Genomic DNA, 15717 nt, shown 5'->3' on the forward strand with positions numbered 1-15717 from the left:
ACTTTTCGCACATGCGAAAAGTCTTTGAAATTGAATATGGGGATAATTGAAACAGGCGAAAATTACTTCATTTTCGAACTTTTCGCCCCATATTGAATATGGCCCATAGTATTATTAAGTGCCAGCTCCAGCCCCAACCTACAATCCCATTGTCCAGTGTTCCCCAGCCTTGCTGCAAGAGAAATAGAATTTTGCATTTCATTTAATTTATGGTCTAGTGTTAAACTGTATTAAGACCTGACGATCAGTGACCAAACAGTAAATTTATACTATATTATAATTTGCAAATGCTACATTAGAACTTTTTAACCACTAGTAAATCATATTAGATTTCCTTTCCTTACCTTTCCTGCCAAGACAATTTTTTGCAACACATTTCTGTAAAGGCTTCAGTTTTGCATTTGGTAAAGTTCATATCTATTAGTCTAGTCCAGTGGTCCCAAACTTTCTTAAATGACGGCACCTTAAAGTGTAAGCATTTTTTTACAGCACCCTTAGGCCAAAAGTTTCTTATTGAGGAATTCAACAAAAAAATTAACAAATTAAGTAAATTGTGCTTATCTGTCATCTTTAGGCCCAGTCATGTGGTGACCAGGAACAGGGTTGTGCTTTTGATTGTCAACATACTTTATGGGCAGCACAGACTGTGTAATGGTAGCATTACTGCCTCACAGCACTGAGGTCGTAGGTTCAATTCCCCCCACAGCCCTAACTGTGTGGAGTTTGTATATTCTCCCTGTGCTTGCGTGGGTTTCCTCCGGGTACTCCGGTTTCCTCCCACACTCCAAAAATATACTGGTAGGTTAATTGGCTCCCAACAAAAATTAACCCTAGTGTATAAGTATGTGTGTGCATGTGATAGATTGTAAGCTCCACTGGGGCAGAGACTGATGTTAATGGACAAATATTCTCTGTAAAGCGCTGCAGAATATGTGTGCGCTGTATAAATAACTGGTAATAATAATAATAATTGGCAGCCACCAGCACTGGATTTGCCTATCACATTGACCGTAAATAATTAGATAAATAATTAGATTTGGACCTGGAACACTAACCCGTGGCACCCTTTGCAAGTTACCCGTGGCACCCAGTTTAGGAACCACTGGTCTAGTCAATTAAAGTGTAGATGTATCTTTAAGTATATAATGATTTTAAACAAATTATAATATATTATTTGTAATCTATAATGAAACATATTTTAATAACTATATTATTTCTAACCTAATAAAGAAAAACAAATCTTTTAATATATTCCACAGCAACTTTCAGATAGTATGTTAATCTCATGAAAAATACATTTAATTTTACTGTACTGTTTAGAAGGATTGCATGGATAAAGAATGTGGGTACATTATTACAACGTAAGAACATGAAACATCAGAAGAGATGTGCAGCAAGCAACTAAATATGGCTAACTGCAGATATGGCTATTAATAATATAACAGATGCAGGCATATGGTTTTCATTTATAGAAAAAAAAAAGTGTAATAGAGTCCCTACTGCATCTTTATGTTATGCCTTTTCCAAATAAGGCAAATGCAGTATATCTGCTTCATGTTAAATATTATTGTTCAAATACAACCAACTTTGCTCACGAGCTACACAATAGACAGCTGAATGATATTAAACATTTAAAGTACATATTCCTGGACCAGATTTATTTTCATATTTTACAATGCCATTGGAACACTGGTGATATATTTCTGATGTGTCACCTATTACATGTGCATTTCTGATATAACAGCAGGTGATTATTATAGTTTCTCATTACACACTATGCTCACTCACACTTGTAGTGTATTACCAATAGAAACGGTTTGTAACTCTCCCCAGGGACCTTGAACAGTCACCAATCATAAAACACACATCTCATCAGGTTGGCGTAACATGGTACTCACATTTAGTAGCACACATAGTGTGTGTATAACTAGTGTAGTGTAATAAATGGCCCTAGGGCCCAGTGCAACATTTGTGAGCCAAGCACTCTCATATATCAAGTCACAAGATGACCTTCCGAGGACTTACTGGTTGTGACTGACAGACAGGATTAGTGTAAATATAAAATACATATACATACAATGTTATGGTGGTAAGGGACTAACATCTTATTTGCCCTATACTCCTTTAACCTGTTTATCTTTGTAGGTGTGTATGCCTTATAATTAGAACAGATATTCTGACCAAAATACATGGCATGCCATGGACTTACATATTATAAGCGTGAATATATATTTTGTGGAGCGTCATTTGTTGAAGTGAATAGACATGGATTACAATCCGATGGAAAATATCATTAGTTACGGCAAAGAACTGCTCAAATCCCCAGCATTTCTCCTGGTCAGCTTCTAAAATATTTGCCAGCACTGGAGTGAATAGAGATTGTAGGCCACTGGAAAGAGAAGAGGAAAGATGCACTTAATATTTAGGTGAACATAAGTTACATGAGTAAGGCAGGACTTATTCTAAATAATGAAGATTATCTTCATATCTATATTTCTTAATAAGGGCGAGAGGTATTTCTTAAGAAGGGCGAGAGGTACCATGTTATTATAGCCCTCCTTGTCCAGGGCGTTACAGAGGCTGTTGCAGTATTACCTGCAATGCAACTATGGTTTGCAGCTGTGACTGACCCTTTCTTATTCTGAGGGGTCAATTCAATTAGAAGCGAGTTGGGTTCTGCAAGACGTTTTCATGGCAAATTTGCACAGCGAATTGCAATTCAATTCCGAACACACATTGCATTTTCCAAGCATATTTGTGCTTTTTTTAGGTGTGAGTCAGGTCCTGTTAACTGTTTTCAAGGCAACCTAGCACAGCAATTTACATTCCAAACTTGCATTGATTTTTTGCTGTCACCCCCCACAGCAGGTAAAAAGGTAGGGAAATATTTATTTTAAGGTAAAAATATTGTGCACTTGGAGGGGTTTAATTAGTATAATTGTCAGTTTTCAGGTGAAATTCTCTAAAAAGCTCAATAATGGGTTAAATGATGTAGGACAGGTATGTGGAGGTATAAATGATGTGGGACAGGTATGTGGAGGTGTAAATGATGTGGGACTGCTACATGGAGGTATAAATGATGTGGGACAGGTATGTGGAGATGTAAATGATGTAGGACAGGTATGTGGAGGTATAAATGATGTGGGACAGGTATGTGGAGATGTAAATGATGTAGGACAGGTATGTGGAAGTATAAATGATGTGGGACAGGTATGTGGATGTGTAAATGATGTGGGACAGGTACGTGGAGGTGTAAATGATGTCGGGTAGGTATGTGGAGGTGTAAGTGATGTGGCACAGGTATGTGGAGGTGTAAATGATGTAGGACAGGTACGTGGAGGTGTAAATGATATCGGGTAGGTATGTGGAGGTGTAAGTGATGTGGGACAGGTATGTGGGGGGGTGTTGTATTGATGAGAGAGCTATTTTAAAACTTGCAGATGGGAGCCAAGTATTTTTTTCCCCAACTTTTTAAAACTTGTATAAAACAATGAAAAATCACTTTACAGTCATTTATCTGTACTCAAAATACTGTAAAAACTTTAATTTGCTGAAATGATGTGGGGCTGGCATGCGGATGTGTAAATGGTGTGGGACAGCAGGTATGTGGAGATGTAAATGATGTGGGACAGGTATGTGGAGGTGAGTGATGTGGGACAGGTATATGGAGGTGTAAATGATGTGATACAGAAGGTATGTGGAGGTGTAAATGATGTGGGACAGGTATGTGGAGGGTAAATTATGTGGGACACGTATGTGGAGGTATAATGATGTGGGACAAGTATGTGGATGTGTAAATGATGTGGGACAAGTATGTGGATGTGTAAATGATGTGGGACAGGTATGTGGAGGTGTAACTGATGTGGGACAGGTATGTGGAGATGTAAATGATGTGGGACAGGTATGTGAAGGTGTGAGTGATGTGGGACAGGTATGTGGAGGTGTAAGTGATGTGGGACAGGTATGCTGAGGTGTAAATGATGTGGGACAGGTATGTGGAGATGTAAGTGATGTGGGACAGGTATGTGGAGGTGTAAATGATTTGGGACAGGTATGTGGAGGTGTAAATGATGTGGGACAGGTATGTGGAGATGTAAATGATGTGGGACAGGTATGTGGAGGAGTGAGTGATGTGGGACAGGTATGCGGAGGTGTAAATGATGTGGGACAGGTATGTGGATGTGTAAATGATCTGGCACAGGTACGTGGAGGCATAAATGATGTGGGACACGTATGTGGAGGTGTAAATTATGTGGGACACGTATGTGGAGGTGTAATGATAAGGGACAGGTATGTGGATGTGTAAATTATTTGGGACAGGTATGTGGATGTGTAAATGATGTGGGACAGGTATGTGGAGGTGTATATGATGTGGGGACAGGTATGTGGAGGTGTAAATGATGTGGGACAGGTATGTGGAGGTGTACATGATGTGTGACAGGTATGTGGAGGTGTACATGATGTGCGACAGGTATGTGGAGGTGTACATGATGTGCGACAGGTATGTGGAGGTGTACATGATGTGCGACAGGTATGTGGAGGTGTACATGATGTGCGACAGGTATGTGGAGGTGTACATGATGTGCGACAGGTATGTGGAGGTGTATATGATGTGAGGACAGGTATGTGGAGGTGTAAATGATGTGGGACAGGTATGTGGAGGTGTACATGAGCGACAGGTATGTGGAGGTGTAAATGATGTGGGACAGGTATGTGGTGGGGAGTTGTATTGATGAGAGAGCTATTTTAAAACTTGCAGATGGGAGCCAAGTATTTTTTTTTCCTATCTTTTAAAACTAGTTTAAAACAATGAAAAATCACTTTACAGTATATTGAGGTACAGAAAAATTACTGTAAAGTCTTTAATTTGCTGAAAACAGTTGTTGCCTATCATGTTTCCACCTTTAATAAAAAAATGCAAAAATCAGTTATTTGACACCTTTTAAGAACCTTCCTTATTGCGACTAACAGGCTTCTATATGCCCCTCATCTTAGTTGCTACTTTTCTGGGGAAAGATTTCCCCACTTTTTCATACACTTCTGCCAGGTCACTTATTGCAGAAAATTGCGTAACCTCGCTGTCAGTCCCGCAAATCAACATTTCTAATTAAATCTCGCATTGTGCGGGTGCGTACATTGCCGCAATGTATGCAGGTTTCACGATACCATTTTGCTTTGGAAGGAGTCCTCACTTCAACTTCTATGCTCAGGCAGGTTCAAGTAAGATTGTCGTCTGCTTAAAATAGGATAATACTGGCCCCATATGATCAGTTTTTGTGGCTCTGAAAATGAACATAATGCCCAATAATAATCTAACAGAATTAGAACAAACGATTATATGGATGACCATTGTGTGTCTGTGTTCCGACTGTACTAACAGGCCCCAGCCATTCTGGAAATGACCATAGAGCTATGCCATGTCCAATTTGAGCAGCTATATAACATTGATCCAAACACCATAGCATGCTAACTAATGGACAACAAATTACTCTTTATTAGACATGCCTAACCTTCGAAACAAACGTTGTCAACGTTAATTAAGGCTTGTGCAGAGGAAATATGTGGTTTCACCAAAGGAAAATAATGTGATATTGTTATTTTGTAAGGCAGTTTGCAAATTTTAAGTGCTATATCCCCCTGGTTGACATGGGCAACACTATCAGGTGGCAGATAAGAAAACAATTCTTTAGGTGACCTACAGTATATATGTATATGCATTTGTTTAATGTAATCAGATGTATAACTTTAGATACATGTGGGGTTTTTGTTTTTTTTGTTTTGTTTTTAATATTCACATCTCTTCACTCAATATGTAAATAACGGAATTGGTATGTAATGGCATTACATACCGATTCCGTCATTTAGATATTATGTATAATAGCACATTATGCTATTGTAACCAAGGACTTTATTAGTACACTAAGCAGGAGCCGTTCTTTGCCACGCCAGGACGGAGCTCTAATAACAAGACGGAAGCAGCAACTAACAAAGGCGGTCACAAGCCGACTGAATTACAGCCTTGAGAACGGTGTTCATTGGAATGATTGGGCTGCATGCCCTAAAACTGGAACTCCGCACTCTGTGGAAATAAAGCACTGCTTACATACTGGGTCCTTCTGAAGTACAGACATGGAGGTCTGACCAATGAGGACAATAGTTGTCTCCTTGGAACAAAAAGTCAGGGGAGAAATTAGGATCTGAACATACTTTTTTAAATAATTCAATGTTGGTTCCTATTGAGGACTTTTTTCATATATGAACTGGTCATTTTATAAAATATATATCTTTCATTATATACAGTCAGGTGTATAAATATTGGGACATTGACAGAATTTTCATATTTTGGCCTCTATTCACCACCACAGTGGCTTTGAAATGAAACAAACAAGATGTGCTTTAACTGCATACTTTCAGATTTAATTTGAGGGTAATTACATCCAAATCAGGTGAACGGTGTAGGAATTACAACGGTTTCTATATGTGCCTCCCACTTTTTAAGGGGCCAAAAGTAATGGGACAAACTAAACAATCCTAAATCTAACTTTCACTTTTTAATACTTTGTTGCAAATCCTTTGCAGGCAATTACAGCCTGAAGTCTGGAACGCATAGACATCACCAGACGCTGGGTTTCATCCCTGGTGATGCTCTGCCAGGCCTCTACTGCAAATGTCTTCAGTTCCTGCTTGTTCTTGGGGCATTTTCCCTTCAGTTTTGTCTTCATCAAGTGAAATGCATGCTCAATCGGATTCAAGTCAGGGGATTGACTTGGCCATTGCATAACATTCCACTTTTTAGCCTTAAAAAACTCTTTTTGGTTGCTTTTGCAGTATGCTTCGGGTCATTGTCCATCTGCACTGTGAAGCGCCATCCAATGAGTTCTGAAGCATTTGACTGAATATGAGCATATAATATTGCCCGAAACACTTCAGAATTCATTTTGCTGCTTTTGTCAGCAGTCACATCATCATTAAATACAAGGGAACCAGTTCCATTGGCAGCCATACATGCCCACGCCATGACACTACCACTACCATGCTTCACTGATGAGGTGGTATGTTTTGGATCATGAGCAGTTCCTTTCCTTCTCCATACTCTTCTCTTCCCATCACTCTGGTACAAGTTGATCTTTGTCTCATCTGTCCATAGGATGTTGTTCCAGAACTGTAATGGCTTTTTTAGATGTTGTTTGGCAAACTCTAATCTGGTCTGCCTGTTTTTGTGGCTTACATCTTGTGGTGATGATATTCACTCTTGTGAAGTCTTCTCTTGATTGTTGACTTTTACACATATACACCTACCTCCTGGAGAGTGTTCTTGATTGTTGTGAAGGGGTTTTTCTTCACCAGGGAAATAATTCTTCTGTCATCCACCACAGTTGTTTTCCGTGGTCTTCCGGGTCTTTTGGTGTTGCTGAGCTCTCCGGTGCGTTCTCTCTTTTTAAGAGTGTTCCAAAGAGTTGATTTGGCCACACCTAATGTTTTGCCATCTCTCTGATGGGTTTGTTTTGATTTTCAGCCTAATGACGGCTTGCTTTACTGATAGTGACAGCTCTTTGGATCTCATATTGAGAGTCAACAGCAATTGATTCCAAATGCAAATGTCACATCTAGAATCAACTCCAGACCTTTTACCTGCTTAATTGATAATGAAATAACGAGGGAATAGCCCACACCTGATCATGAAATAGCTTTTGAGTTGATAGTCCCATTACTTTTGGCCCCTTAAAAAGTGGGAGGCACATAAAAAAACCGTTGTAATTCCTACACCGTTCACCTGATTTGGATGTAATTACCCTCAAATTAAATCTGAAAGTCTGCAGTTAAAGCCCATCTTGTTTGTTTCATTTCAAAGCCATTGTGGTGGTGAATAGAGGCCAAAATATGAAAATTCTGTCAATGTCCCAATATTTATGCACCTGACTGTATATATTTTTTATTATTACCAATGGTGACATTATTTGTATTGCGAGACCATGTATAGTGCATGAATTTTCTTGATGTAGGTTTATATATAAAAAAAATATTTGTATTTAATATAGTATATTGGCATCTTGGTTTTTTTTCGGTCATGTCAAGCTATTTTTATGTAAGAAAATTGGGAGTTATTAGCGCAACACCACACACGGATATTAAGAAAGGATAAAAGCCATACAGGGATGCACAGGCCACATACAGAAAGAAAAAACACTGCAGAGGACATCCAAAATGTACAATATTACAATATTCATAAGAACAGATCAATTTACTAGAAATGAGTGACGTCAAAGAGTCATGCGGCTTGTTAACCGGATAAGGGTACATTTTGAAGAGCTGCTAAATATCTCTAATTAAAAAGCAATCTAGAACTAAATCCAGTGGTATAGCAATGCTCCATGGTGGCGGGAGTATCCCTCATCTATTCTCCACTGCCCCCACCCATACACACAAACCTGTCAACCCTCCATGCCAACTTCTTACCTTCGGCAGCGGCGTGATTAGAAAACTGGAGTCCACCCCTGCAGCTAATGCTGCTCTGCGCTGTTACTCTTAAGCTAGGATCACAGTGACCATCTAACTGTGTTCCCTGCCAATCAGACTGGGGACGGCATCCTAAACTGCACTGCAGGCACAAGAGCATGGAGGTAGAGGGCATTTAGTGTCGTAGAGATGCCGCTGCTACAGTATATTCACTGAGCTGTGAATTAAACACATCTCAGCTAAGCAGGAAAGTAATATTGGTGCCTGTATAACACCCATCAGGGTGGCTGGCTCATTGAGCAAGACATCCAGTTGTTCCACCAACACTACAAGTTACATTAAGGGGTATATTAATTATTGGGACTTGGATCCGATAATTATAATTTCTTATCACTGCTTATTGTGACAATAACAAATGAGGTATTGCTCCAATGTACCATTAAACAAATGGAGCGACAGGGGCTCCTACCGAAGCCCGTCACTGCAATGTGATTGGTAACACGATCACTTTACTTCCTGGTTCATGGGCCGATCGTATCACTGCGCATACACTGTCATCAGCCTAAGCATGTAAAAGCAGCTATTTCTGGGGCAGGATCTTACGGATCCCTCTCCCAACAAATATTGTGGAATAGAGCCATTAGTCTTGGAATTTCAGAGCTTGGTAAAGTTGTCATTTTAGCATCCCTTATAGAAACCTATGGGAGATGTTTTGCGATTGAAAACTGTGGATTGGGGTAGATATCTGCTGCTTCCCCTGTACAAAAATCTACGGCATCCTTAGTATTTGCGGGTAGCAATAAATATGCGCCTTGGACTGAATCTTGCCAAAGAATACAAACAAAAAAAGGAGTGTGTTATGGTAAAACTTACCTTCATTAACTCTCTTTCTTCGAAGTCCATAGGGTCCACAGGGAGACATTGGGGTGTACGTGTGAGGACTGGACACCAACAGCAAAGCTTTTCAATCCCAGGATGCTCCGGTATACCCAGCACACAGCCTGAGGGCACTTCAGTTTTGTTAACAAGCCCAAGGCAGGAGCACAACAGGAGAGAAGGCAGACTGGTACACTGAGGAATCACACACTCACAGAAAAGGGAAAAACAGACCAAGACGAGAAGCCCATAGAAGACAGGTGCAGCAGCACTGTGGACCCTATGGACTTCGAAGAAAGAGTTAACGAAGGTAAGTTTTACCATAACTCTCATATTCTTCTTCAGGGTCCACAAGGAGACACTGGGGAAGTCCCAAAGCAGTTGTTCAAGGTTGGGAACGCTCCTGAGGTGATAGGAGAACCCTACGCCCGAAGGAAGCACCTGAGAGGCAAATGTATCAAAGGCATAAAACCTAAGAAAGGTGTGAATAGAAGACCAGGTGGCCACCTTGCATAGCTCTTCAGCTGAGGCGCCACGACGGGCTGCTCACAAGGGACCCACAGATCGAGTAAAATGAGCAAATACTGTAGGAAGGCAAGTCTACAGGTAAGCCTGTGAGATAGTCATGCGAATCTATCTTTCCAGAGTCTGTTTGTCAACTGCCATCCCTTCTTAGGAAATCCATATAGGACAAAGAGGGAGTCCGATTTCCTGATGGAAGTAGTACGGTCCACGTAAATCTTCAGAGCACGGACCGCATCCAAAGAGGTCTCACCTGCGGAGAGGTCTGGTGAATTAAAGGCTGGAACCACAATTTCCTCATTCAGGTGGAAGAGAGAAACCACCTTGGGAAGGAAGCCTGGGCGTGTTCGAAGAACAGCCCTGTCCTGATGAAATATTAAAAAGGGGGGAGCGACATGAAAGCTATAGCCAGAAGAGACAGACTCTTTGCAGTGAGCCATTTGACATCCACTGATTCCAGGGGTTCGAATGGAGGTTCCTGAAGTGCTCTGAGCACCACTGACAAATTCCATGGAGCCACAGGAGGGACAAAGGGAGGTGTATACGTAGAACACCTTGCATAAAGGTGTGAACAGAATAGGCATGCAATACAGACATTGGATACTAAAAAGGACCAGATCCTGACAGGGTAAGTATCTAACCTACCCCTAACCTCCCCCCCCCCAACCCTCCCCTAGGAGTGCCTAACCCTAACCTCCCCTCCCCGCACCCCAAACCTAACCCTCCCGGGGGGGTGCCTAACCCTAAGTCCCCCCCAGGGGCCCTTAATCTAGGAATCGGTATGAAATCCCGCCGGCCGCATGGCCGGCAGTTCGACTCCCGGCAGCGCCTGGCCGACGACAGCAGAGTTTCCAGCAGCGGAAGCACAACAGTACTGGAAATCCCGATCGTGGATAGGTAAGTATTCTCTAACCTAACCCCCTAACCCTCCTTAGGGGTGCCTAACCCTAACCTGCCCCCCAAGTGCCTAACCCCAACACCCCCTTCCCCGCTGCCTAAACCTAAGTCCCCCGTGGGGGTGCCTAACCCTAAGTCCCCCCCGGAGGTGCCTAACCCTAACCCTCTCTCCCCCTAGCCTAACCCTAACCATCCCGGGGGGGGGTGCCTAACCCTAAGTCCCCCACGGGTGCCCTAAACCTAACTCGCGGCGCCCGGCGTCGGGGAAGTGTCAGGCGTCTACATCTAGACGCCCGGCATTTCATCCCTCGCCGGGATATGACAGTCGGGCAGCCGGCTTCCCGATTGTATACCCTAACCTAACCCTCCCCCCCTGCGCCTGTCCGCTGTTGCCGCCCGGCTTACCGTCATTTGGTATGCCGACCGTTGGGATTTCGATGCCTATCATTAGTACCTTGCCGGGTTATGACAGTCGAGAAGCCGGTGGTCGGCATTTCGATCATCGGCTTCCTGACTGCATACCGTGTGAAAATCCGTTATAGAAGCAATTCTGCACTGAAACCAGATAGACAAAGCAGAGACCTGCACCTTGAGAGATGCTAGGTGGACGCCTAGGTCTAGTCCAGCCTGAAGAAAGACAAGAATACGAGAAACTTTAAAAACTTGAGAGTCATGGTTTCTTGGAGCACACCATTGGCAATATGTATGCCATATTCTGTGGTAGCTCCTGGCTCAGGTCGGTTTACGTGCTCGGAGCATGGCATGGATCACAGAGCTGAAGAAACCCTTAGCCGTTAGGAGGGATGTTTCAATAGCCACACCGTTAAAGACAGACTGACCAGGTCCGGATGTAGACATGGACCCTGAGACAACAGGTCTACTCGTAGAGGAAGCTGAAGAGGAACGTCTATGGAGAGCCTTGACGTCTGGGCCAAGCCGCAGCTATTAACAGGACTATACCCCCCTTCTGTCTGAACTTCCGAAGCACTTGAAGAAGCAAGGATATTGGAGGGAAAAGATATGTCAACTGGAAGTTCCATTTTACCGACAAGGCGTCTATGAAGGCCTCGTCTGGACCCTTTGTTCTAGCTTCATAAACTGAAAGTTTGTGGTGGTGTCTTGAGGCAATGAGATCCACTTCTGGAGGGGCTGCAGGGAGAGCGCCTGTTCACCTGGCTGACATTAACTACCGGGTCCCCTTGCCATAATAATGTGCCTCTGAGCCAGTATAATGTTGCCTAGTGGTCTAGTGGAGAAATGGGCGAGCCAGTGGAGAAATGGGCGAGCCAGTGTCCTAGTGGAGAAATGGGTCTAGTGGAGAAATGGGCGAGCCAGTGTCCACATCAGTGCCTCCTGAGGCTGAAGGCAAGACTGCACTAAACCGCGGGATCCCCGTGAAGTGGGTTCCACCTTACCAGGCTGCAGTCTGCTAGCTGGCCCCCCTTCCCCCGTCGGAGTCCCGCCGGGAGTACCTAGCACAGGCTTGGTGTCAAGGCGTCACGGAGGGGCGAGGGGGCGGCAGCACAGATGTCCGGAGAACAGTCTGGTGCTGGAAACCCGTTATAGTAAAAGAAGAAAATAAAATAAATCCTAAAATAAAAGCTCGGGCTGCTTAATGCAGCCCCCTGTTATAAAATAGTGATGCCGGACGCCAACAAAACTAAAGTGCCCTCAGGCTGTGGGCGGGGTATAGGGGGGGAAGGACCGAAGCATCCTGGGACTGAAGAGCTTTGCTGCTGGTGTCCAGTCCTCCAGGTCCCACCTACATCCCAATGTCTCCCTGTGGAGCCCTATTGCCCCTGAAGAAAAAACATAATTGAATGTGTTACAAACAAACAAACTGATACCTGAATTATAATAATAATAATAATAATAATAGAATAGATTATATACTTACAAGGACAAATTGCAGCTAAGGGGCAAGTCCCAATTCCATTCTATTGGGCCATTTTCAGCTCTCTGTACACCAGATATTGCACCAGAAGGTTTCCCAGTAATTATTTTGTACCTGTATAAAAAACAAAATACACTTTATGATAAGAACTTCACTCTCTCAATAGATGTAGGGTAAGCCAACTCTCTGATTAATATAGCCCGGTATGCAAATATGAGAAAAGACTTCTGCATACATATTTAAACACAAAATAATCCTGTTTTTTACATGAAATATTTCCAATTTATAAGAAAACTATAGATAAGACACAATTATTTCTTATAAAAAGTATACAGAGTGTTGTCCACAGATGCCAACCCTGTTCATTAGTACATAACACTGAGATACGAAATAGACAATAATTACGGCGCTAAATGGGTATGTTCATTAGTAACCTTTTCCCCATCGCATTTATTTGTTGGCAGGCTTCCACTACGATCCCAGCACCAAAACTGACAAAAAGCTGGACAATAGTGCCGTTTCAGAGAAGGGAGTTTTAATAGCTGGAGGACTGAAGCCATCCTAGAGATTGAACATGCTATGATGGAGACTTGGTTAGATGACCATGGCTCCTTTCCAATCAAATGCTGAATTCACTAAAAAGGAACCCTACCGTGACCCCACTGCTACTATTCTAAAGCAGAGCCATATGGTGGCCATCCATATGATGTATATCGGGGGAAAGACACCCACAGAAATAATACAGTAGAGTAAAAGATTTTAAAGTGGAAATGCTGTCCCACACGTTAAGTCTCCAATATTTTACAACATTTATAAACTAGTAAATCAAAGCAAACTTAATTGTAAAGACTGTAAATAATTAATAGAACAACATACATGACTTCTTTGTTTCTGCGTGGTCCCTCAAAAGGTCTAAAGGGAAGACTGCCAGTGGCAGCATGATAGAATGTCACCCCGATGCTCCACAAATCCACAGTGGCACCATACTTCTTCTGGTGTTCTTTCCGAAGCACAGCACGCTCATACATGTCTGGGTGCTTAAAGAAAATGCATCATTAAATAAGCTTATATACATTCTTCCAGTGATATGCTATGAACTAATGAATATTCAAACTACAAGCACTGCAGAGTTTGGTGCCCGTAGACATACATTACAGCTGCAGAGGGACTCATACAGTAGCATCATGCGAAGGTTTTTCTCATTCAAAAACATAAAATACTTTGTATTTTACCTGTTAATCAAAATTGTAGGAATAGGCTGAAACAGCCAGTGGCCTTCAAGTAGTGATAGCTTCCTTGTGTTCCTCCTTAACCTCTATTTATACCTTTTAAAAATAGGTTATATTTTCTGATCTACAACCAAATGTGTCCAAATATGAGGCAGTGTATGTGCAAATAAGACGGATGCAGTTTGTATCTGGTGTCAACTCTTGTTTTCAAAACTATTATAAAACCTATAAACTGTTATACGGTGTACTTCTGGTAAGTCATTCATCACAGCACATCAAACACATCAATTACCAAATATTCTTCAGTGCCATAGAGAGAAACAAACTGTTCATCATCCTCTAATTCCCTGGCTGCACCAAAGTCTGTCAGCTTGTACACTGACTGCCCATCTTCACCAACCACTCGCATGATATTTCCAGGCTTGATATCTCTGTGAATGATCCCATTTTCTCGGAGGTGGTTCATTCCTGCCACTAGGGAAAGAAAAAAGTAAATTTGTCTGTATGAAAGGAATTAAAAACAGCGACGAACAAAAGTCATGTACAGGTTTTACACAGTAACTTCACATTGATGGATTAACACTTACTATACATTACATTAAAATAATCATGGACTGATTTCTCTGTAATACAGTATAGAGAAATGTTTATGTTATATATATATATATATATATATATATATATATATATTTATATATATATATATATATATATATATATATATATATATATATATATAGTACAGCGGCTTGCAAAAGTATTCAACAGATTTGTCTGCATAACAAATGACACTTAAGGGGCCAATCCATTAGCAGATAAATTTGAACGATGAACGATTTATCGTTCAGTCATTCAATTTATCTGCTAATGGATAGACTCTGAACGATAAAAATGCGCACTCCCGCGGCCGACAAATTGGGTCTTTTGTCTCTCCAACATGTTGGTCAATTATCGTTTATCGCTGACAGATATTAAAAATATCTGTCGCAGTAAACGACAAACGATTTTTTATGAAAAAGAATAGAAACATTAAAAAAAATACACTCCCAGAATGATGTCATGCAATATCGTTCATCGTTTGCAAAAATTTGTCATGTACATGACAGATATCTGTCAAAGCAGCCCCAGGAATTTTCAAAAGATAAATCTTTTGTCTTTCAGAAAGATCTGCTAATGGATAGGCCCCTTTACACAGATTGTTCCCCACAGTGTTTTATTGCGAACCAGTAAGCTCTTCAAGAACATTTTCTAATTAATAGTGTATTATTTGCCTGCAGATTTTTTTTTAAATAAATAAAAACTGAAAAATCCTTCTGGCACAAGCATTCAAACCCTGCAGACCAGGGGCGTAACTAGGTATTTGAAAGCCCCATAGCAAAAGTTTGCAAGGGCCCCTAGGTACCTCCCAATGGTGAAAAATGTATATAACAAATGTAACATTGACAAGAAAGATAGACCCCCCAAAGCTCTGGGCCCCATAGCAGCTGCACCCTTTGCACCTATGGTAGTTATGCCCATGCTGCAGACTATTACTTGGTAGAACAACCTTTTGCTGCACTAACAGCAAGGAGTCTGTTGGTGTAAGTTTGTACCAGGTCTGCACACTGTTTAAGAGCAATTTATGCCCATTCGTTTTTGCAGGTTTGCTCCAGGTTGTTCAGGTTATTTGGATTATGCTTAAGTGCATTTTTCATATAGCCCCACAGATTCTTTATTGCAGTGGTTCTCAAAGTCGGTCCTCAGGACCCCACACAGGTCACGTTTACCAGGTCACCCAGCAGGTGCACAGGTGTAGTCATTACTCACTGACACATTTTAAAACATCTCCCGGTGGAGCTAATT

General features: G+C 41.7%; 1 protein-coding gene across 5 annotated transcripts in view; it reads right to left on the minus strand.

Moving 5' to 3' along the window:
* Positions 1–15717, minus strand: part of TBK1 (TANK binding kinase 1) — a 111159-nt gene that overhangs the window by 48290 nt on the left and 47152 nt on the right. For all 5 annotated transcript variants that reach the window (XM_088467786.1, XM_088467788.1, XM_088467787.1 and 2 more), the window contains exons 5-8: positions 14168–14349; positions 13523–13683; positions 12650–12760; positions 2210–2389 (exon numbers count right to left, since the gene is read on the minus strand). In XM_088467786.1, coding sequence (XP_088323912.1) covers positions 2210–2389; positions 12650–12760; positions 13523–13683; positions 14168–14349 — 634 coding nt within the window. The remainder of the gene's footprint in view (positions 1–2209; positions 2390–12649; positions 12761–13522; positions 13684–14167; positions 14350–15717) is intronic.

The sequence above is a fragment of the Taudactylus pleione genome, unplaced genomic scaffold, assembly GCF_031769625.1.
Source record: "Taudactylus pleione unplaced genomic scaffold, aTauple2 ptg000075l, whole genome shotgun sequence".
NCBI lineage: Eukaryota > Metazoa > Chordata > Amphibia > Anura > Myobatrachidae > Taudactylus > Taudactylus pleione.